We start from the raw sequence: 25,047 nt of genomic DNA on the forward strand, positions 1-25,047 counted from the left end.
CATATGAGAAATTTGATTTCGTGTTTTTCCGCCCTTCAGTGCTTTGCTGACATTTCCCCTAACAATGTTATTATGCGCCGTACAGTAAGACGCGCCGTCAGTAAGCTGTCTTGAGATCTCAGATAAAATGCAGAGTTCTTATCTCACCACAGAACAATTCCAGATGTCCTACAGCAGCGAGCGGTGTGCGTACCAATGACGGAGTCTGTCCCCAGATCTCTGGGGCCACCGCGGCGAGGTGTGTGCTGGCTCTTCGGGGTTCACACTCGTGCACCCCTGGCAGGCTGGACTCAGACCTCACCTCGCCTTTGTGAAGGAGTGCTGGAATCGCCCGAGGAGGGAAGGCGCTTTCTCTCCAGCTCTGACTCTGAAACAACCAATTCCAATCAATCCACCCTCACCTAAAATGAGTTCTTCCTGCATGAATTACCCACATTCACTGCCCAGCTTGATCTCGTTCCCGCAATGGATAAAGCAAATGGCTCAGTCCAGAGGGAGTGGGTTATTGACTGGGTGCTTAATTAGGCGCACAACCCTGATGTGGTCATTCTCCTACAGGCAGGACGACTGGACCGTGGCACGGCAGAACCATGAATCTGGTTTATTCTCATTTGCCTGAGCCACAGTTGAATCAATGGGGCAGCAATCTAAATTAAACATTAAGACAACCACACTGCAGTATGTTTATGTAACTGTGCAAAGAAACAGCATGTGTCTCAGGGTCCTCCGGGGGAAAACATTATTCACTTCCTTCCTTCCATATCAAGCACACTGAAGGTTTGTGTGGTACCGTCTAGAAAGGGTTTGGGCACCTGAGGGGAAAACCTTATAGGTAAATGTAAACTCTTTTAGCCTCCTGTTTGGCTTCTGAATCTTTCAAAGTCTAGCAGGACAGTGGTCATTGTCCAAGGATTAGGCTGCAGCGTTTATCTGCAGGTGCAAGATCAAATGTGCCCATGGGGCTTTCCGAATCCATGGCCCAGATGGGTCTTAGGCCCAGATTCTCCATGGTGACACTTATCAAATTTTTATGTGCACCTGAATCACCTGGGAGTCTTGTGAAAGTGCACATTCTGATTCAGTAGGTCTAGGCAGGGGCCTGAGAATCTGCATTTCTCATCAACTCCAACGTGATGCCTGGGGCTACTGGTCTAAGGACCACACTTGGAATGGGGAGACCCCGATGGGCGGGTTCCTTACCTCACAGTCAACTCACACATTGGAGAGGAGTAGGGGAAAAAGAGATAGCTGATGTTTTGGTGACAAGATAAATTGGAAGCTAGAGGGGAAGCAGAAGGATCCGAGGAAAAAGCCAGTCCCCTCTCAGGTGAAGGGGTGTATCGACACGGGCTTCAGTGCCATGTCCTGTCTGGTTCCTCCATCAGGGGGTCATTTACTGAGCGAATGAACGGGTGACACGTGTGCCGAAGGCGACACGGCAAGGCTTCATGCTGTATAGATTTCCTACTGGCCTTTGCAAGGCACCCCCTATGGGCGGAAATGTCCCAGAATGTGGAGAAAGAGCAGGAGTAAGAAAGGACAAATTGGTGGTCATCCACACCATTAACTGAGTTGATGAACCTCGGGTCCCCATCAAGCTGGGGAAAGGAGGGCCTAAGGCCAGGACCTAGCCCAAGTCTATCTTTTATGACTTTTCTCTTCTTATTATCTTTGTAACAAGGCTCTTTTATTAGCTTGCAATTTCCTGCCAAGTTGATGAAATCTCCATTATGTTTTATAGTACAAAATAAGAGGATAAAGGAGATTTTAAAAGGCCCACAGATCTCTTCTTTGTTTGGGGACCCTGCCTCTGCTGCTTCCCCCGCCAGCTGGGGTAGAGACGAACTTTCCGTCGCGTTCCGAGACACGGCTCATTTTTTCTTCAGCTGAAAAATAGATATTTATTTTGCCGTTTCGCTCCACGATTCTGGAGGCTGGCATTTTCCGTTTTAGTGCTCTCCGTTTTGAACCACACTTGTAATCACTGCTGCCTTTTATTCCGTGTTTTCGGAGGGCTCGCCCATTCGGACTGTGCGAGAACAAGAACAGCGGTCTTTCCAGGGGGTGCAAACAAAGTGCCGCGTCTTCACCGTCAACCTCTGCAAACGCGTGCACGCAAGTGGAAACAGGCATAAAATTCCCAACCAGTGGAGAAACGGGCACCGAACTCAATGTTTCTGCTTGTCTTTCTCAGCATGTGGAGAAAGAATAAGCTCAACACGTCTGCTGCATCTCGGGCGCGTCTTATTTCTAAGGTGCTTTTCTTTAAAAGAGCCAAAGGGCTCAAGAGGCTTTTTTGGTTGTTGCCGCCTGGTCCGTGGGTCTCTGCCTCCTGCCGACATTGGCTGTCGGGTCAAGGTCACGGAGGGCAGGTGCTCATGGACTGCCTGGACGCCTGGATGCCCCGAGTGGCCTGCCTGCTTCTCCTCCCTCCAACCTCTGCTCCGACCGGCGCTGTCCCACGGGCATCGAGGCCACACTGGCTTCCCTGTGGTCTCCGGAGGGAGCCAAGCTGCGCCCACTGCCAGGGCGTCCATCTGCCCGGTGTGCGCTGCCCTCTTCCCTGGCCCGTGGCCCTTGTTTACCTCTTCACGTCTTCCTCACCGCCCTGGTGGCCTTTCAGATTCGTTCAGGTCCCTCTGTCACACGGTCCCGGGGCAGTCCGTGCCTCTCTTGGTTATGACCAATTGTGTGGCAATGTCTCTGTCTAGAGGAGGGTTGGCTGCATGAGGACAGCGGCGGGATTTACTGTGTCCTTCACCGTCTCCAGCACAATTTGCCAGATGGGAGCCCTTCTCTGAGTGACCAACTCTCCAAATTAGAAATTACCCAAAAGCTTCTCTGGAAACCATTTGAAAGGTTTATGGCAATTCACGTTTCAGCAAGCTTATTAAAAGTTCAGTCATTACAATGACAATGTCCCATGTAATTTGAATTTGGGGTATCAGGCCCGTTGGCAGAGACAAGGGTTTTTGTAAATGTTACAGTGAGTTCGCATCTGCCTTTCAATTCAAGAAACTTCCCGGTGGGTTCAGTTATCCTTCTTGTCTTTCAATGAGTCTTACTCGTCTGGATCCACTGAATTGTTTTCTTGAGCAGAAGGGAGAGAGATGCAGTTAATTTTCCAGATAGTTTGCAACATAGGGTGCAACAAAAAATGTGCTTCCATTACAGATGCAAGAGTGCTTTTCAGGATGTCATGCAAACGTGTTGTGCGTCCATTAACATTTCCATTAGTACCATACAAATCACGAATCATAATAAAAAAGTGCAGTCAAGTCACCTTGATTCGGTTGCTATTTGCAGAAAGGACCCAGATAGTTTACCTTGTGGGGTGAAACAAAAATACGTTTTATAATTCAGATGTCTGAGAATTTCTCAGTACTCATTTTACATGCAGATGGAAGTGAAGTTGTCCAGGGTTTGTGGACGTCAACGTAAAGATTAAACATTCATTTGGCGGAATGACAACTGGAAGCACACGTGTGTGGGCAGGTCTGAGGTTTGTGGGGGCGTCATGGGTGGGCACGGACAGACATGTGTGAAAGCATGCCTGCAGAGCACCCATAATCCCACCACATTCTCTCCTGCAAAAGATAGCATGTCATTAAACAAGGAATGGCATACTACACGGGAAACGCATGGAAGAGAGAGAGACATCTACCTTTCACAAACTCCTTAACACTTCAGATGTGCAAGATCTAAAAGTCAAAGTACACAACAACTGTTAAGTCAAAAAAAAAAACATTGGGCAAACAATTTGCTATAAATGTAGATAGTTCACTGAAAATAGTTTTCGGTTAATCAATAATTTGGGGGTACTCATCCTTGGATGAATTGGCAAATTTGTGATTTCCTATTTATTAAGACTGATTTTGGTGATTGCCTTGGTGCGATTTGAAAACAAGACCGGCATATAGGGGATGTCCGGTAAATCTTTGTAGACCGAGTGATTAAACAGTGCCACATGCTTGGAACGCAGGGGCCCAGCATGGGCAGAGCACAGGTCAGGATGGAACGTGGACCTCCGCTGACCTCAGCCCCAGGGACCTGGGCACCCTGAGCGCTTCAGGATTTGTGTGCAAACTGGGGAGTGTTGCAAATACTACTACTAATACCAACAAGGAGCAGCCCTCCCCCAAGCCCTGACTGAGAAATCCTAGCCGAAGAAAAATGGAATTTTATTTTTCCTGGTGGGGTGTTCTTTATTCAGTTTTGATTTCCTTGGACAAATTTGTTAGAATTTGAAACAATCATTCAAAGGGGAAAAAATTGAAACACTCCTTAACCAGAGATCACAGTCCTTGTTTAACAGAGCGGATGACTGAAGACAGAGGAAATGCAAAATATATTTAAAAATGGGATTTCAGTTTTAAAAAATTTTCTGCTCCATTGGTGGAGACACAGTGAATGCACGTGAGACATTGTGTTGGAAATGGTCCTGGTTCTAGGCTTTTAAACTCGAAGTCTTTGGCTTCCTCCGTCCTTCTCGCTTTCCTTTCAGTTTCGGGGTGTGGGAGGAGCACACTCTGCACTAGTGTCCCCTCTTTTCCGCCATCATGTGTGCAGTGCTGCCTGGCTTTGCTTCCGCTGCCCAGGGCCATAGGCAGCCCATGATGTCAATCGTTTGGCCTTGACCTCCAGAGGTCACCGGAGAGAGGGACTGTGGCCAAGAGGTAGGCATTTAGAAGGGCCTCGTTTTATGTAAATTAAAGAAAGGGAATTAAAGCAATCCTCCTCGAAGTCACTGCTCCGTAATTCAGTGGAGTCAGGGAGTGACCACATGCTGGCATTGAACTTGGCCTCAGGACATTTGGGGTCTAGTTCGGGCTCTGCCACATAGTAGCTGTGTGACTGCAGGGAGTCCCTCCGCTTGTGTGAGACTCAGTCTCCTCTTCTGTAAGTGGAGGTCACTGCTAATGCCTGCGTGGGCCCCCGTCTGTGTCCCCGCAGGAACCAGATGGCCCACTCTGAGACAGAAGACAGTCCAATGAAGGATCTCCTTCTAGAGACGTGGGCAGGGTTCAGGGGCTGACAAGGACCCGTGAGAGCCAAAAGCCTTGCCCACTCCAAGGCCAAAGGGGTGGGGAGAGGTCGCTGTTGACAGCAAGAGTGGCAGCTATGGGAGAGGGGCTGCCAGACTGACCAGAGTGGTGGATGTAGATGGAACAACATAGCTCCTTCCAAAGTGTGGCCTGGTAGGAAGGGAGCCTGGGAGATCAATCCTTTGACCCAGTGGGGGCCTAGAGCCTGTGTGTACATCTTCCCCCAACTCCATGTTCGGTGGTGTTAGCTTAAAAACCACAGTAGAAGTATTTATACCATGGAAATTGGCAAACACCCCTGCAAATCAGACTGTTCCTTAGAGAGCTGGTTGTTAACCATTTACCGGCACCCTGCGCCTTGCTCTTCCGGCCCTTCCAGTTCCCACTGCTTCTTCCTATTGGGTGAATCCAACCCGAGCCAAAGGGTAGGGACCGGTGACGCAGTTTTTGTAGGCCAGCGACCAGGTCATAGAATGGGGTGGAGATGGGTAGAGAATGACTTGGCGTGTGGGAGGCATACAGAAGGAAAATAACCAGCACATCTCTTGGGGGTGTGGTGAAAGTCATATGCGACAATGAATAGTGAAAAGGAAAATACTTAGTCAACACTGACGTGCTTTTCACATGTGTCCTTCCTTATTTTTGCAAAGTACTTTACAGTTTACAAAGTGCTTTTATGGGGCCTACTTCCTTTGTCACTGCAATGCTGAGAAGTAGCACATCGCCTCCTGCTTAACTTGCTAGAAGTCAGGGCAATTCAAATTACAGATAAGAGAGCATTTCACACCCATCAGGGTGTCAGAGGCTTTTGGGTGTCCTTGATGTTTGTTCTGTCTCTTTCAGGGTGATGGAACGTCAGCTGGGAGAAGACCCCACCAGGACAAAGCCTACTTTGCAACCTCTCTTAAATCGAGGTGTGACCGCGTGACCAAGGATGAAGAGCTCCACAGCAGCAGGTGGAAATCTTCCTTAGACAGAAGCAGCTGAGCCAGCAAGGAGAGCATGCCATGAATCCAGGGGCCAGGACCGGTCCAGTCCCACCCTCTGGGATGTGCCCTTTCTCCACCCTGCTGCCTGGAGCACAGATGTCACCTCCGAGCCACAGGAGGACAGCAGGCAGAGTGGTGAGAAGCAGAGGGAGCTGAGCTCCTCTCAGGGATGGTCAGCTGGAGGCAGAAACCCAGGCAGCCTGCATTCTCCCCGCACAGCAGGCTGTCTGTCTGGAGCTGGTACAGCGGCTCCCCAGCACAGGATGACGCTGTGTCCTGTCCCTCTGTCTTCTTCTCCTCCACCCCTACTGCAGGACTCAGCCTCATGGCCGCGAGAGAACTGTACCACCCCAGACCTCACATCCAGGAGCCCACCGCTCCGAGCCACCAGTGCTGGCCAGGGGAGAGGTCCCTTGTCACCGACCCGGAAAGTCTTGTGCGAATGCCCAGTTTGGTGATTAGGGGATGAGACGGTGCTGGACAGATTCTCCTATAGATGTTTATTCTTATTAATTCATGGGATACCCAAGAGAATTGTCAAGATAGAACATTTAAAAAGGAGAAAGAAAGGGAGAGAAGCAGAAATCACACTGCTGAGCAGATTTGGGTATCTGGGCTCGGAGCGAAAGGCCAGGTCTCAGGACCAGCCTGTGCACCCCGGGGAGGCCAGCTGGCCCTCGGGAAGGCTCGTGAGCTCTGGAGCCGTCCCCTGACCCAGCGCCAGCTCCATTGGCTGCCTGACCCTTGTTTTCTCATTTGTAAATGCCAAAGGTTGTCGTGGAGCAAAAATAAGATAAAAACACGTGAACGTATTCAGTTCAGCACAGCACCTGGCGTTTCACGATTGCTCACGATTGTTGTTTCCTTGGCGCCTCGGTGGCGTGCAGTAAGGTGAGCAAGCAGCGGGTGCCCGCGGGACAGAGAGTCTGAGCTGGGACAGGGAGGGAACCGTGGGGCCTGGGTGTCACAATCCCACCGAGAAGGAGAAGGTCATCTCCTGCCTGGATTCAATTCACTTCTCTGAAAACTAAGAAGTTGGGACAGATGGTTACCATGGGGACGTTCAACTCTAATGTCACCAGTTCGAGGATTTAGAGGGGACAAAAGTTCGCTTTTACCTCCAGGCTGTCTGGTTCCCACTTGTCTGACCTGTTAAAGGGGTTCCTCAGCTGGGACCCGGTGACTCTCTGCCTTACACCTTAGGGAACAGCAGGTGCAAGGACCCCGTGCAGGAACCCTCAGAGGGCTTAGAAGACCCGAAGTCCTCCCCCATTGTGACGGGGGTTCTGATTCTATGGCAACGGTGGGTCCCCCTGGGCCTCCCCTCCTGGTAGAGGCTTCAGGTCAGGAACAAGGAGGAGGAGGGTCTTCCAGATGCGCAGAGTTTCCAAGGCAGTGGGGAGGTAAGGGAGCCAACCTCAGCCACCTTCAGCTTCCTGCAGAAAATGGCCAAAGGGAGACGCTTCAACCCAGCTTTAGACAAGGATGGAAGATGGGTGAGAAAGATGGTGGCTTCTCTCTCCTTTCTCAGGCCACGTGGGTGTGGTCAAGGTCACAGAAATGAGTCTAGATCCCGCTGCGGCTACTTCACGTGGCATCGCTTTTGATGAATCACTTACCTAACCTCAGTTCCTTCACCTGTGAAATGGGACTCTCATAGCGTCCTTGGGAGGATTAAATGAAACAACTCGTGTGTGTAAAACATTCAGCACTCTTGTGAGTGTCCACAAGGCTGTCGTTGCTGGGTGCTCTTTTTCTTTTTTTTATAACATCTATCTTGCTGCATACTATGTGATCTACTGTATTATGTGTGCTGTTTCTTTCCCCTCCTAGAATATAAATTTGGTGGGGGCTGGGATCTTTGTCTTTTTATTTACCGATTGTATCAGAGCTGTAATACACGGAAAAGTTAACACTTTTTTGTTTAAAAAGAAAAGGAAAAATAGGGGCGCCTGGGTGGCTCAGTCGTTAAGCGTCTGCCTTCAGCTCAGGTCATGATCCCAGAGTCCTGGGATGGAGCCCCGCATCGGGCTCCCTGCTCGGCGGGGAGCCTGCTTCTCCCTCTCCTACTCCCCCTGCTTGTGTTCCCTCTCTCACTCTCTCTCTCTGTGTCAAATAAATAAAATCTTAAAAAAAAAAAAAAAAGGAAAGGAAAGGAAAAATAGAAAACACCTTGAAGCATTTCAGTCTGAAGGCTTTAAAAAACTAACTTTATGGGGCGCCTGGGTGGCTCAGTCGGTTAAGTGTCCGACTCTTGGTTTCGGCTCAGGTCATGATCTCAGGATGGTGAGATGGAACCCGGTGTCAAGCTCCATGCTCAGTGCAGAGTCTGCTAGAGAGTCTCTCTCTCCCTCTGCCCTTCCCTCTGCTTGTGCACTCTCTCTTTCTCTCTCTCTCAAAATAAATAAAATCTTAAAAAAAACAAACTAATTTTACCCACCTGGATGTGATCTTGGCTAAGAAACTTACTCCTAAATCACAGTTTCTTTGTCTGTTAAATGGGAGCATAGTGTACCAGGGTTATAGGGCTATTGTGCAGATCAATGAGACCATTCACACAGAGTGCTTAGTATGATGCATGCAAACAGAGTAACCATTAAATACTTGTTAACTACTCTGTATATTAATATTATACATATACATCTACATTTTTTTCCTTATATACCCTGCGTCATTCCTCAAAGATTTACAGTAATGTATGGAAAATATTCACAATAAAGCAGGAAAGCGTAAAAAAATAAAAATTCAGAATCAGTTTGAATATATTTAAGAATAAAAGGCTGAGACTGGGAAGATATGTAACATACACCGGCCATATGGCTTACATGACTGCTATTTATATAATATCATCGGATTTGACTCTGAGATTCCTGGCAGCCAAAGTAAAATGGGAAATAGGATGAATTACATAACATGAGTCAGTCTGGAAGAGAAAAATACAAGTTTCTCAGACTAAGTAGCTTCCCCTCTATCACCTACAATATCAGCAATGACTGTGTTTGACCAGGTTTCATAAAAAGCTGACTATAGTGAACCAAATAAGGGTTTGTATTTCTCCAGTAACAATAAATCCAGAAGGAGGCAATTCAGGGCTGAGACAGATGCTCTTGGAGGTCATCAGGTCCTTTTCAGTCCTCTGTTGTGTCACTTTGGTGACACCATCCTTGGTGACACGACAACTCAGGTGGGTAAATGAGGGGGAAGTCAAAGGACAAAAAGACAGAAGGCACCTGTTGGCTGATTCTGTCCCTTTTCATGGGGGAAAACAAAGCTATCCCAGGACCCCCGCCCTGCAGACTTCTGCTTTGATCTCATTGGGTCACATAGCCAATTAAACTGCCCAGGAGTTTGGGGAGGTATTTTTTTAAGCAGCCACATTGCCACCTCAAACAAAGTCAGGGTTCTGTCACATGGGAGAAAGCAGGAAAGAACATTTCCTCTCCTATTGTGATCCCAGGACTGCGCCCGGGGCCCCTGCTCAGGTGGAGAGGCATTACTTCCCAAAGTCTGACTTGCAGGTTTGGGGTGGGTCCCTTCTGCGGCCAGCACCTCAGAGCATAAGAAGAATAGTGCTGATCATGAAGTTTCCCAAAGTGACTTGCAGGTCAGTTGGGAAAATTAAAGAAATCATTGGCTTTGAGTCAGCAGCAGCCCACTGGGGAGGACAGTAATTGCCACATTAAAGGTGACAGTCATTTTGCAGTTGACCTTGCTGCTTGTAATCTGGCTGTTGCCGGGTAGGAAAGGTTTTTCGCATACACTTTCACCTTCCTGTTTAATATTGCAGTCATTGTGTGATTGAATGCAGCAAAAATTTCACTGCCAACTAGTTAAAAAGCTATATTTCATGGTTACAATATCCAACAGAAGGGTTTATTTCACAGCTATCATGTTATCAACATTAAATATACATTTTAAAAGAGTGAAATTAAAATACTAGAGACTTTATTTTTTTCCTAGTGATTTAGTCCTTAGACTTCCAGCATACAAATGAACTCAAGTCAGTTGTCATTTAGCTGGCGAGAGGGATCATTCCTGATGCTAGAATGACTCCCACCCCTGCCTGATTTTCTGTAGCTGCCCAGACAGGAATGTTGACACAGCCAGAGGGGAGGAAGGGAGCAAGGGAAGGTTATGGGTCTGGAGGCTCTTTGTATTTTTTATATTTACTTTGGAAAAAAAATTGTTTTAGAACATTACAAAATATAACAGAGGGAGTTAGAAATATATAGGTTGGCTTGGGAAAATGTCTAGGGTACCTTGTTAAGTGGGAAAGCAAAGAGCAGAACAGTATGCATCCTACGGTCCAATTTTTGTGAGGCAATCGAAGCCCCCTCTGCAGGTTAGGTGTTTGTGTACGTGAGCACTCAGCCATGAATATTGTCATCTGGGGTGACAAAAGGGGGGGAGAAAGTAATCAAAAGTTACTCTTAAATAAATAGGCATACATGATGTTTAGAAACCACATGTATAATATGACCCTACGTATGCAAAATTATCTATATATATATATACACACATCCATATATACACATACATGGGTGTACATGTCTACAGGGATGTATGAAAAAGAGGGTCACTAATGAGTCCAGGGGAATTTGACTTCCTTTTGTTTTATGTTTGATTTTTTTTTAAGCCACGAGTATTATTACAACTGTAATCAGAAACAGATATTTTTATTGTGGAAGAAAAGAGGATGTAATGGATGCACTTAGTTAAAACATTTAAACAGTGGAACATGATTGTGAAAAGGAAGTCTTCCTCCTTCCTGGTTCCCTCCTCCCTCCCTCCTTCAGGTCCCCTGGAGAGCCTGGGCGCTGGTTAGGATGCTAGTTGGGGTGCAGGCTCCTGGCCGGTTGGGTGCTGGTCTGGCGCTGGTTGGGGTGCTGGCTGGGGGTGCTTTGGGTGCTGGCCGGGTGCTGGTTGGGGCGCTGGCTGGGTCCCTGGCTCCTGGCTGGCTGGGTGCTGGCTGGGCGCTGTTTGGGCGCTGGTTGGGGTTCCAGGCAGGTGCTGGCTGGGGCACTGGCCTGTTTCACTGCCCTGATCCCCATTCCTGCAGTCATTCATAAGTGTTTACTGGGAGCTTTTTCATTCGGATGTGTTCTGTAAATCAGGTATTGTCTCGTGTGCATGGGTTCTTTATTTACAGAAATGGTGTTGGCTTATAGATCTCATTCTGGTTTTCTTCTTGCCACTCAGCACTGTGTTTAAGAGACGGCTCAGTGGCTGTGTGTCACCTAGCCCACTGCTTCTCACTGCTGCAGAGGACACCCCACCAAGTGTACCTTGTGTAGGAGGTAACCTCCCCACCTTTTTACATAAACAGTAATAGACTGAACACACTCGGTGCCGGCAGCGGACAGGAGCCACCTGAGTACACAGTTACGCGGCGATGTGAGAAGGAACGAGGGAGAATAGCTGTGTTGGCCAAATGCCTTGTAATCCAGCAGAAAGGAAGGAGCAGGAGTCTGAGGCGTGGCAGTGGGTCTGGGGATCGGGGAGGGGACAGCTGTGAGCAAAACCAGAATCTGCTAGCAGGTATAGAGTATTCTCTGGTGCATGCATTTTCCCTTTTAATCACATCTATCCTGTCAAATAAGTATTATTATTCCCATTTTACAGATAAAGAGACTGAGGCTTGGAAAATTTCAATCTCTTGAATCAGGCTCACCTCATAGGAGAGAAAGCTGGGACTGGACTCAGGACCTCTGAATCTACAGTCTGTGACCCAACCACCGAATTATGGTCCCTCCCCAGTTGGAAGAACTCCGTGCTCTGACCCTAGGGATGCCTTGGCTGAAGGCAGCTACCTCCTCGAGGTCACCGCCTCTTCCTAGAACAACCCACGCGCGGTGACTGATCCATGAGGGTGCACAAAGGCCCAGTCCCCTCGCCCTGGCTCAGGACGTTCTGAGAGGCCGTCCCATGCCCAGAGCTCTCTGTGGGGTGGGCGGAGGCCCTTCTTGGGACCTCCTCCCTCTGCCCAGACGTGTTTCCTTCCCCCCTGTTCATGGGGAGATACCAACAGCCTCCCCAAATCATCTTTAGTATTATGCTTTGCATCCTATCCCCTCTTTGTTCCTCATGGACTTTCCCCACCCCGCACCTTCTCAGCGGCGACGCCACTGTGTTTGAGCACCATCCCCCACCTGCAGGGGGCCAGGTGAACCCTCGGCCCCCACGTGGGGCGCGCCCTGACCGGAAGGAAGGTCTCGCACCCTTGAGCCTTCTCAGAGCTCGGCTGGCGCTCACAGGCCACGCCCCCTCACCCGGGCGAAGCGTTTCCCGGGGGGGGGGGGGGGCGCCGCGGGGGGCGCAGCGGGGGTGGCCCCGTAACTGGCAACAGCTGGCCGGGATGGCCTGGGGCCATCACCATATTTTTTTGTCTTGGAAAGAATACTTGAAAATTATAAAAATTATGCCATTTCCACCGCACACCAGAAGCACCCAAATGGCATCTTAATCACATTACGGAGGAAGCCCCGATCCTTGGCTTTGAGATACAGTTGTGTCTGGTTTTAATCACGGCCTGTGCTGGTTTTTCAGTTCCCTCAGATTGGACTAACAGAAAAGACGCCAGAATCCAGCACAAGTGCTATGTTAAAAGAGCCCCACCGTCCCCATTTGTCTCGGCAAGTGGAGGGGAAGCTACCACCGATCTACAGAGTCCGGGAGAAGGTGAGTCCGGAGTGTCGGCCCGGGGCCCCCCGTCCGTGTGGCTCTCCACGGGGGCAGCCCCCTGGCATTTCTGGCCAGCCCGTTCTTTGGAAGGAACTACTCTTTTGCCATCCCTGGCTCCCTAAATACGGGTAGCATCCCATCTCATATCCTGCTCACTGTGACACCCCAAATAATCTCTAGAAGGAACTGCCTCCTGGCCCAGACAATCAAGTGAGGCCCATCTGTGCGTAAGGAACATCACCTTTGGTTACAGCTTTAACGTGCACATCCCCGCCAGTTTGTGAGCAGCTTCAGCAGCGCGCAGTGGGCTGAAGGAGAAGCGCGTGTGGACCTCACCCTGGGCTAACTCAGGCTGATTGTTTGGGTCAGGGCTCTGGGCTGCCAGGGTCCTTATTGGTCAGGTGAAGACGTTTGGTCTTGACGGCCTCAAAAGTCCTTACCAGCTTTCCATTCCATGAACCTATACGCTCTTCCTTCTTTGCCTCCAAAGAAGGTGTTTTGAAAGAGAATTCTTATGATTTTCTGCAAGGTCACCGGTCAGGTCGAGTTTTAAAGCCTTGAGTTGGTGGGCACACCCACGACCCGGCTGTCCTGGGCCCTTTGCTCCTTTCCGGAGGTGGGGGGTGAGGTTTCATTCTTACTTAGAGGTCCCTTTGCCTCCTCTGTCTTCCGTCCATGCTACTGTATGTGGGTTCTGAAAGCACGTTGGGGTCCTGATGTGTGTCTTTTCATCTCCTCCCTCGGTCTTTTCCAGCAAGCCGTAAGTGACAACTTCCCCTTCTCTGTCCACGACAATCGGCACAGCTTTCAGAGCTCTGGATGCTACCTGGACTCTGTGAGTATTGCTCCCCAAATCACTGGTCAAACTGGGAGCGCCCCTGGGAGGCACGGTGAAGGCAGAGGATTTTCCTCAAAATTGGAACCAGGTCAAAATTAATGCCTCATAACAGGTTAAAAAAAAAATGCATGAACCTCTCAGAGTTCCATGCCACTTTCTGCACCAGACGGCACAGTCCTTCTGCCTACGTTAGTGTGTACTTCCTATTTCTCAAAGTGCCTTCTCGTAAACTGTCTCAGTCATGAGCTTTCTTGTGAAGATCTATCATGGGAAGGAGGGGTTGCCCGTGTGTCTCTGGTGGGCAGAACCACACCCCACAGGGAGAGGTAAGAGGAAGGGAAGCTTACATAATACAAAGGACTTCCCAATCACTGGAGCTGGCCTTCCCCGGAGGGGATGAGTCGCCCTCAGTGGAGTAAGTAGAGTCTGATAGCACTTAGTGGTGGTGAACACAGCTCTGTGCCCTGGAAATCTAGTGAGCTGCAGACATAATTTTAAATTCTCTAGTAGCCACATGAAGTAGAAAGAGGTGAATATTAATTTTAATAATATATTTTATTTAACTCAGTAACTCCCCAAATTATCGATTCAACATGTAATCAATATAAACATTATTTATGAGATATTTTACATTCCCTAAACTAAGTCTTTAAAATCCAGATTGGTACCTCTCCATTTGGAAGACCCACATTTGGAGCGTCCATGTGGCTGGGGGTTGTCAAACTGGACAGGGCAGCGTTAATATATCTGAGGTAGAGGGGTGGATCAGGTGATCTCTGAGAATCCTTACCGAATCTGAACATCCGTGATGATGATGATGTTGATGTACATAACACCCACCATTTATTAAGCATTTGCCATATGCTAGCATCTCATACTATCTCATTTAATCCTCAAGACAACACTGCTGGCTAATTACTCATCATCCCCTATTTAAAGATGGGGAACCTGATAACAGGGAAGCTAAACAACTTGCCCAAAGTTACTATTTCCTCTAGGCTACCATATCTAAGCTAAATTGAAGTGATTTAACCTAAAAATTCTGGTTTGCCCCTGGCAGAGTGTTGAATACAGATCCAGAATATCCACTCTGCCTGCCTCTCTAAATGGAATGCTTAAAATGGTTTTCTGAATTATCAAAGTAACATATGTCCTTTACAACTTTCAAACAGTACAGAATTAAATAAAATTAAAAAAAAAATTTGCACTCTTACTTTTCCTCCTCACAATGCCAGTTTGATGCCTCACAAATAATGGTTTGGTGGGTAAAATTGGAGAATTTTTGCAATTCACATGCAAACATATACATATAAGTGTGTATCTTGTTAATGCGATAAACAGGATTGTACCACAAATAGTTTGCCAGAGCTATGTTAGTCTCATAGAAAACACTGGAAGCTTCCCAACTTTCTCTATGTTTGGGAATAGTTTAGATCAGGTGTGAACTTTTGGTTTAATGAGTTTAGGTTTAGATAGAATTTGCCCTTAAAATTATTTGGATTTAATCATTTTTTTTAGAGAAAGTTTTTTTTTTGTTCTTGTTTTTTTTACTGCTTTACCCTTTCAATTTCTCCATTGTTTATTAATCTATTCAATTGATTTATTCTCATGTAGATTTTATTGATATGTGTTTACCTAAAATTTATCTATTTCTTTTCAAATTTGTTGGTGTAACACCTCCTAAAATACTCTTATTTTGCTGTTCTTTTTAATCTTTTTTGGTTGCATGTTTAGTTCATATGCTTGCAACTGTTTTTGTTAATGAACTTATTAAAACTATGAATATTCCTCAGATTATTGCTTTGGCTACATCCCAACAGTTTTTCTAACTAAAGTTTCATTGTTATTTGCTCTCAAATAGTCTATGATTTAATTTTTAATTCTAAAAATAATTTAGAAGAATGTTTTGAATTTTCTACATGGTCAGAATTTTTTGAGATCATCTTTTATTGCTAATATCTAGTTCAGTGGGTTATATTTTTATAGAATATGGATTTTGAATTATAAAGATTATCTTTTTTATCTTATACATGATTAATTTTAACAAGTATTTCATGGGTGTTTAAAAAGAACATATATTCCCCATCTGTTGATTACAAAGTTCTTTATTTTATTTAAGACTCAATTATGTTATTCAAATCCTTCATATCCTTTTCTTAGTTTTTGTCTTTATCTGTCAATTTTCCCTTCTAAGATTATTCTTGAATTTCTAAATTCTTTTTGCCTTATATAGTTTAATGCCGTATCTTTCTGCATAAAAATTCATGAGTATTTTATTTTCTTGGTGGCTTTTATTATTTATCAAAATGAAGTGTCTCTCTTTACATACCTTAGTGTTTTTAGCCATGAATTCTAGATTGCAATATTAGCTTTGCCACTATTACTTTCTTTTTGATAACAGTCGTTACTTTTATTATGGTTTATTCCTTTGTCCTTATGCTTCTTAGTCATTTCATGTTGGTTTTCTTTTTTTTTAAATCATAAATAAAATAGAGAATGGTTTAAAAAAAATCCAAGAGTCATTGTTTCTTTGTATAAGAATTTCACCCATTCACATTGTTATGATTTGTGTTTTGGGTTTTATTTCTGCTATCTCATTTTATGTTTCCTGTTTACCATGTTCGCATGTTGTTTCTTTTTTTTTTTTCCCTCGCTGTCCTGACTTTGTTAGATTGAATTTATTTGCTCACTCTGACTTCTCTTGTCTAATAGTGGTTACCCTTAAGTATAAATGTTTAAGAAATACATTGACACTCTATTACTCTATTAATATAAAATTTAATATCTATAGCTTTTCCCCCAAGAATAAGGCAAGTCCTTCAGTGTACTGACCTCCCTCACTTTCCTCTCTAGGGATTCTTGTGTTGGGGGCCAGGATGTGCTTTCCCAACTCAAGAAGGTGCCATTTTCATGGGATAATGTTAAGTGGCACCTCTTGGGGTTCAAAGCAGTCAAGTTGAAATCCTGGGATTTCAGTTCCAGATTTCTCTCCCTCTCTCCCTCCTCCTGCCTTTCTCTCTCTCCCCTCCCTTCTTTTCTTTTTGTAGATTCTTATGTGACGTTTCAATATATTTCATAGCATTATCAGTAAGTAATTAGACCTAATTACAAGCTTTACTTGTTCCTTTCCTTGTAGCTCTTTCCCTATTCATTTTGTCTCCTTTTATCTGTTTTTTATTTTTTTTCTGGAGTATCTGCAGGTACATTTTTAGAAAGGTGCTTGGGCAGCATCTTCCCTCCAGAGCCAGTCTCCCCCTTTCTCTCTGCCCTGGCACCAGGGGCCAATCTGTGGGGACTACATTCCTCCTCAAGCCCTTGGACCTGGAGCCTCTGCACTTTCCCCATAGGGTTCCCCCGAAATAGTCCCTTTACTAAACTCTCTTCAAATTACCTTCATTGGAATGTGCCACCTGCTGCCACTCTGAATGATACTGGTCCTTATGAAAAGACAAACTCACTTCGCTACAGAGAGTCCCTAATTTACGATTTTTTCACCTTACCATGGGATTATGGTATGTTGCTCCATTGTGAGTTGGTGACGATCTGTAATGTAAAGTCTGTGTAATCTAATGTCTCTTTTCTCCTAGTCTTTTGTCTAAGCATAATGTTGTCTTCTCATTATGATCAGATCAAAAGCACAATTCTGAATACATAGTCGTTCTCAGGTTCATGTGTGAGGTTCCGAGTGTTAATAAGGAAGCCTGTGGGCAGATCCCCAAAGGTGTTGCTTCCTTCATGGGAAGAATCCAGCCTCTGTGGACTTCTTAGAGGGAGAACTGTCTATCCCATTGAATGCTGGGATGCAGCCAGCAGCAGATTCACTGAGATGCCACATGGGTGCAGAGAAATTGCCCAGGGTGCCAGGGAGTCCAGGCCGGCTAATAGACTGTTTCCAGCTGTGGTCTCTCTGGTTCCACCCTCTGTGTCTCTAGAAGACCAGCCCCATTGGTGTAAGTGGAAGACTGAAAGAATCCTAACAAAACACCACCAGCATACTGTGAGTGTTGATGTGCAGCCTTTAGCAAGTCGGTGAAGGATACCTCTTGTAGTGGTTGCCATATTCTGCATTAAGACATAGGATGCCATGTAGCTGGTTTTACTAAAGACCTCAGAATTCTGTGACCTTGAATATTTTTCTCCTAATCTTCTTATAATTCTTTCCCAGGGCCTGGGACGTAGGAAGATCTCCCCAGAGAGACGGCAACATGTTTCAAGAAATTTCAATCTCTGGGCGTGTGACTATGTTCCATCTTGTCTTGATGGCTTTTCAAATAACCAAATATCATATGTCTATCAAGAAGTTGTGGTGGTCCCAATTTTCAGACGCTTCCCAAGACATTATAATGAGATATGGAAGTCTTTTAAATTTATTCCTCAGAGAAGCTATACAGAGTTTTTGAAAAAGACTCCAAAAGTAAGGTTTGCTATTGACAAGAAGGTTGGTTCTTCACTGGAGCCCTAATCCTTCCAGAAGGTTATTGAGTTTTGTAATATTAGTATTGCACTGAACATTCTAAAAGTATGTGTTTTCTGGTTCAGCCATACTAGTTGACATAGGATTTGTTTAAATTAGAGATTAGAGACTGCACATGCCTTAATGCTGAGGTGAAATATTCTTGCTTTGTTACCACAGAGATTAAAGTCTTTATACTGAGAAACTAGAAAAGCTACACATTATGTTACCACTCCCCACTTTAAAATATTTGTTTTTTAATAAGGTTGAAAAACATTCAAGTCCTTATAAAATAAAGATATGTGAAGATATACACACTTTAAATGAAAGTGCTTTAAACGAAAATGTATTTAAATGAACTTTAAAATTGCCGCATTACCTTTGGGGGGAGTTTAAAAAAATTATGTAATTGATATAGGATTACATTTTCATTCTGAAAGTTCAAACAATACAGAGGTAGCAGGAGTTCCCCTTGATTTCATCACATCTCCAATCCTTGTCCTGTCCCCAGAAGTAAGTTAACCATTTGTTTTTATTCTGTGCACTTATAATCATATACATATGTATAACTCCATATAAATTTTGAACATAAACTGTTATACAGCACATGGTGCTCTATAACTTTCTTTTGATATCTAACAATATATCTTGGGAGTTCTTACTATGTCAGTATGAATAGACTGGTTTGCTTTCTAAACTGCTGCACTGTATTCCCTAAAATGGATGCACCATGTTTTTAGAAATTACCTTATTAGTGAGCATTTGAATTGCTTCTACTTTTTTGCTGTCAGACCTGGTGCTATACGAACACTTTGATCAACCTCTTTGGGTGATGTTTATATGCACCTGTGGAGTAAAATCTGAAAAGTTACCCTGTTAGTGCTAGATTGGATGGTATTCACAGTTTAAGTTTTCATAAATACTCCCAAATTACCTTAGAGACTGGACTAATTAAACTCCTACCAATGGTATCTGTGCATTTCAGTTTCTCCCCCCTCAAATTATTATTTTTATTTATTTATTTAGAGAGTGAGAGGGTGAGGAGGGGCAGAGGGAGAGAGAGAATCTTAAGCAGGCTCCATGCCCAGCACGGAGCCCAATGCAGGGCTTGATCTCATGACCCTGAGATCATAACCTGAGCTGAAATCAAGAGTTGGATGTTTAACCAACTGAACCACCCAGGTGCCCCTCAAATTATCTTCTACATATTTAAGGATATGTAAGGACAAAAATTTTACTTGTTGTCTTATTTTGCATTTCTCTGATTATTGTCAAAGTTGAATGTCTTTTCCCACTCAATGGTCCTTTGTATCCCACTCCTATAAACTTACCAGTGTCACCAGCACTCAATACCAACACTTTCTTGTTTGTATTTGGATGTTTTCCCTAAAGATGAATTTTAGAATAAGCTTGTCAAGTACATCCACTGGTAATTTGATAGAAATTTCCCCAAATTTAGAAAATAATTTATAGGAGAACTGATATTCTTACGGCACAGTGAATCTCACCATTTATTCAAATCTTGTTTTATGTTCTTCAGTAAAGTTTTATAGTTTTCTTCACATAGTTCTGACATGTTTCTTTTCTATATTTATTCCTGCATATTTTGAACATCTGTGGCTATTTTGAATTCTTTTTTAAGTTACACTTTTAGGTTGATTTTGACTGATGTGTAAAAAAGCTATTGATTTCTGTATGTGAATCTAGTATTTGACACCTGGCTAAACTTGTAGTAATTAAATATTCCAAAAAAACAAAAATAAAGTTCTAATAATTTTTCAGTGGATTTTTTTTGGATTTGCTATGCAGACGATTATATCATTTGCAAAAATGATCACTTGTATCATTTTTCACATTTATACTGTGAAAACCCTCGTTTTATTGCATCAGGTACAATTTGAATATTGGCACGGATGGTTCATATCCTTATTTCTGAATGTAACAGGGCTGCTTCTAATGCGTTTCTCTGAAGTCTGACTCTTGTTTAGGTTTTAGATAGGTAATCTTGATCCAGTTAAGAATGATCTCTAATTCTTTGTTTCTTGTTTTTCTCTGCCTAAGTTATATTGTGAAGTCCATGTAATGTACGTACACGGGAAAAAAAGAAAAGAAAATTAAAGAGTGAAAAATGGTTTCCCTGCTATCCCTAACTCCAGTCCCCATTTTTTTCTCCCAGCACCAGCCCTACTGACTGACACTTTTTTACGTGCATCTTTTTCCAGGCAGTTTGTATGGATTCATTCTCTCTCTCTCTATCATACACACGCACCCACACCGTTTAACAAACACCAATGGTAGACACCATTCCACTGTTGCTTTTCTGCTACCCCACTACCAACTACCCTTACGAATGCATCTTTGAAGTTTCAAAGTCATTCCTTATCAGTACTTATAAATCTTCTTTTTTGAAAACACGGTTGCCTAGTATTTCATTACGTGGAGGTGTGCCATGGTCCTGGAATCTTCTGATGGCCATTTATGCAGGTTTCTGTCTTTTCCTCCTATAAACATCTGTGAGCATTTCTATATGGTAAAACTCATAAAAATAAACTAGTTTAACCAAAGAATACGTGGATTTTCAATTTCAGTTTATATTAAATTTTAAAAATTTTAAGATCAAATTTTCTGAAAGGGGCTGTCTCCAGCTTACAACTTTGCCAATAGGATATGAGATCTGAGCGCTTCTATTTTCCCACACTCGTGCATTAACAAATTCTTTTATGTTTACCAGTTTGTTAGCTAAAAAATGGTATCAATTTATATCTCTTTCATTGTGTGTGTTGCTATTGAAAAGCCATTTGTGTTTCTCTTGCTGTGAACTATTTATCTGTATCTTTCACTAATTGTTCCATTGGTTCATTTGTCTTACTCTTCAATTATTTGCATGATTTCTTGATATATTAAGATATTAAGGCTTTTGTATCAAATGTTGGTTATTCCCTCTTTGTTACCATATATATATTTTAAATTAATAGGCTTTATTTCTTAGAGCTGTTTTAGGTTTACAGGAAAACTGAATGGGTGGTACCCACTTTCCATATACCCACTCTCCCCCACTCATCACCCCCCACGGTTTCCCCTATTGTTAACATCTTACACAGGTGTGGTATACACCATATTTTTAGTTCTGTGTGTATTTTCATGTAGTAAAATGTATAAATCTCCTATTTAATGGCTTCTGGATCTCATGCCTTGCTTAGGACCCCCTATGTTTGAGATTATGAAATAATTCTAAAATCTGTTGTAGTTATTATTGTTAATGTATGGTGATATTATAGGTGATGTTTTGGCACTTATTGAGATGATCATATAAATTTTCTGTATTAATCTGTGAATGTAGTAAGGTATATTAATGGATTTTCTAATGTTCACCCATACTAACATTCTTAGGGACAAACTTTAGTTGGTTATGATATGATGTATTATTCTTATTATTCTTTTGATATTATTCTTTTGATGTATTATTCTCTTGATTTGATATGCAAATTTTTAAAGGATTTTAAAATCTGTTTTTTAAAAAGATTCATTTATTTATTTTAGAGAGAGAGCACAGTGGGGAGGGGCGGAGGGAGAGGGAGTGAGAATCTTAAGCAGACTCCATGCTGAGCCCGGAGCCAGATGCGGGGCTCAATCTCATGACCCTGAAATCACAACCTGAGCTGAAACCAAGATTTGGATGCTCAACTGACTGTGCCACACAGGGATCCCTAAAATCTATTTTAAAAAATATTTTATTTATTTGTTTATTTAAGAGAGAGAGAGTGCACACGCGTGCCCAGAGGAGGAGAGGGGGAGGGAGAGGGACAAGCAGACTTCAAGCTGAGTGCGAGCCTGATGCAGGGGTCTGATCTCATGACTGGGAGACCACGACCTGAGCCAAAACCAAGAGTCTGAGGCTCAACCGACTGAGCCACCCAGGTGCTCCTCTAAAATCTATTTTTACTATGCTCTGACACTGCATGTATAAATTGCAAATATCTATAGAATTTGCCATGAAATCTCCTGGACCTGGTGCAGTTTTCAGGTACAGATCTTTGAACATCTTCTCAATGTATTTTATGAAAATTAGTCTGTATCTTCTATTTCTTTTTTTCTTTTTCTCGAATTTTGGTCACTTTTTTTTGGTTTATTTATTTATATATATATATATTTTAGTAATCTCTACACCACCATGGGACTCAAACTCACAACCCTGAGATCAAGAGTTGCACACTCATCTGACTGAGTCAGCCAGGTGCCCCATCTAACTTTGGTCACTATTATTTGTAGAGGAAATCATCTGTTTTATATTGATTTTTGAATCTGGGGTATTTCATTTAGTTATTCTCTTTAATCTTTAAAGTTATGTCCTGTCCTTTGACATGTTAAATGTTGTTCACATGTCTTTGCTCTCTTTACTAAATCTACATTTTTGTTGCTGTTGTTTGCTTTTGATCTTACTAATTTATGCTTTCATGTTTATGTATTCTGTTCTTGGGCTTATTTTTATTTCTTTATGGCTTCTCAAGGTGAAAGCATAACTCAATTATTTGCAGCCTTTCCTGTTTTCTTGTGGTAAGGTAAAGTAAGGTAAGGCTGTTTCTTTCAAAGGCCACTCTGTAGATACATCATGCTTCTCTACATACTGTTCATTTTATTTTTATTAATATTTTACCTTTTTTTTCTTTTTTAAAAGTTTTTATTTAAATTCCAGTTAGTTCGCATGTAGTGTAATAATAGTTTCAGGTGTACAATATAGTGATTCAACAATTCCATACATCACCTGGTGCGCATCACAAGAGTCCTCCTTCACACCCATCACCTATTTCCCCTGTCCCCTCACCGACCTCCCCCCTGGTAACCATCAGTATGTTCTTTATAGTTAAGAGTCTGTTTCTTGGGGCACCTGGGTGGCTCAGTCAGTTACGCATCTGTCTTCAGCTCAGGTCATGATCCCAGGGTCCTGGGCTTCCTGCTCAACAGGGAGTCTGTTTCTCCCTCTGCCCCTCTCCACTGCTCATGATCTCTCTCTCACAAGCTCTGTCTCTCAAATAAATAAATAAATAAAATCTTAAAAAAAAAAAAGAGTCTTTTTGTCAGTTTCCCTCTCAGACACATAGAACAATGGAACAGAATAGAAAACCCAGAAATAAACCCACAACTATATGGTCAATTAAGCTTTGACAAAGCACAAAAGAATATCCATTTTATTATTTTTTTTTTAAAGATTTTATTTATTTATTTGAGACAGAATGAGAGAGAGAGAGCACATGAGAGGGGGGAGGGTCAGAGGGAGAAGCAGGCTCCCTGCCAAGCAGGGAGCCCGATGCGGGACTCGATCCAGGGACTCCAGGATCATGACCTGAGCCGAAGGCAGTCGCTTAACCAACTGAGCCACCCAGGCGCCCCGAAAGAATATCCATTTTAAAGTAGCTTGTAATGTTCTTTTTTAATCCAAGAATTATTAAGAAGAACATTTTCTAATTTATTCTTTTGTTAGTTTTCATCATCTATATTTTATTAATTAATTTTTGCATTGTGGTCAGTGATTAAAATCTGTATAATTTCTGCTTACTGAAAATTTTAAAATGTGGCTTAACACATGGTCAATATTTGCAAATGTTCTAGGGGTATTCAAAAAGGATGTGTAATCACTCTTTTAAAAAAATTTATTTTGGGGGCGCCTGGGTGGCTCAGATGGTTAAGCGTCTGCCTTCAGCTCAGGTCCTGGGATTGAGCCCCAAGTCTGGCTCCTTGCTCAGCAGGGAGCCTGCTTCTCCCTCTCCCTGCCACTCCCCCTGCTTGTGCTCTCTCTGTCTCTCTCTCAAATGAATAAATAAAAGCTTAAAAAAAACATTCTTTTGAAAGAACTATATATTTGTGGAAAATTGTAAAACAAAAATAGTACAGAGGTTCTGTGTCCCTTTCACCCAATTTTCCCCAATGCTAATATCTGGCGTAGTTATAGTACAACAGCGTATTTGTTTTCTGTTGCTTGTAGCAAATTGCCATAAACGTAGTGGCTTAAAACAGCACCCGTGTATTAGCTCGTGGTTCTGGGCACACGGGGCTGGGCTCTCTGCTCAGAGTCTCACGGGCTAAAATGCAGGGTTGTCTGTACTACACTCTCACCTGAAGCCTGGGGTCTTCTTTCAAGCCCACGTGGTTGTGGCAGAGCTCAGTTCCTCATACTTGCAGGACCTAGATGCCTGTTCCCCGGTTGGCTGTTAGCCACGGGCCATTCTTAGCTCCTGGAAGGTGCTGCTTAACTTGCTGTTACCACCTCATCCAGCTTCAAAGCCAGCAATGGAGTTTAAATCTCTCTTACATTTTGTGATCTGTCTCCCGAGGAAAATACTGTTACTCTTGTTTGTTTGTTGTTTTTAATGGGATCACACAATTAGATCAGACCCCCCAGTTGTTTTTTTTTTTTTTTTTTAAGATTTTATTTATTTATTTGACAGAGCACAAGCAGGTGGAGCAGCAGAGGGAGAGGGAGAAGCAGACTGCCCACAGAGCAGGGAGCCCGAAACGAACCAGGGCTCGATCCCAGGACCCTGGGATCATGACCTGAGCCGAAGGCAGACGCTTAACCGACTGAGCCACCCAGGTGCCCTAGACCCACCCAGTTTAATATCCATATCTTTTTTTTTGTTTTTTTGCTTGTTAACAACAAACCTTTATTTCTCATAGTTCTGGAGGTCTGGGGAGTCCAAGATCATGGTGGGACAGATTTAGTGTTTGGTGAGGGCTCACGTGGCAGAAGGACAATCTCCGTATCTTAAGGTCAATTGATTTCGGTCCTTAATTACATCTGGACAAGTTCCTTTTTCTGAATAACATAGCACAATAACGGGAGTGATATTGAATCACGTTCACAGGTTCTGTTCACACTAAAGGGCAGGAGATTACACAAGAGTGAGGGTCAAGGGTGTCATCCTAGACTTCTGTTCACCACAAATAGCACAAGCAGGAAACTGATGTTAAATCTATAGACTTTATTCAGATTTTACCAGTTTTACATGCACTTGTGTACATGCAAGCCTGTGTGTATGTATGTAT

At 43.7% G+C, this 25,047-nt stretch overlaps 1 protein-coding gene across 1 annotated transcript; it reads left to right on the forward strand.

Moving 5' to 3' along the window:
- Positions 1-7,479: 7,479 nt before the first annotated feature.
- Positions 7,480-18,015, forward strand: TEX36 (testis expressed 36). Its single transcript, XM_036103058.1, has 4 exons — positions 7,480-7,530; positions 12,581-12,712; positions 13,470-13,550; positions 17,719-18,015. Exons 1-4 carry the CDS (start codon positions 7,480-7,482, stop codon positions 18,013-18,015), a joined length of 561 nt encoding a protein of 186 aa, XP_035958951.1.
- The last annotated feature ends 7,032 nt before the right edge of the window (positions 18,016-25,047 follow it).

Source organism: Halichoerus grypus, chromosome 7 (assembly GCF_964656455.1).
Source record: "Halichoerus grypus chromosome 7, mHalGry1.hap1.1, whole genome shotgun sequence".
Lineage (NCBI taxonomy): Eukaryota > Metazoa > Chordata > Mammalia > Carnivora > Phocidae > Halichoerus > Halichoerus grypus.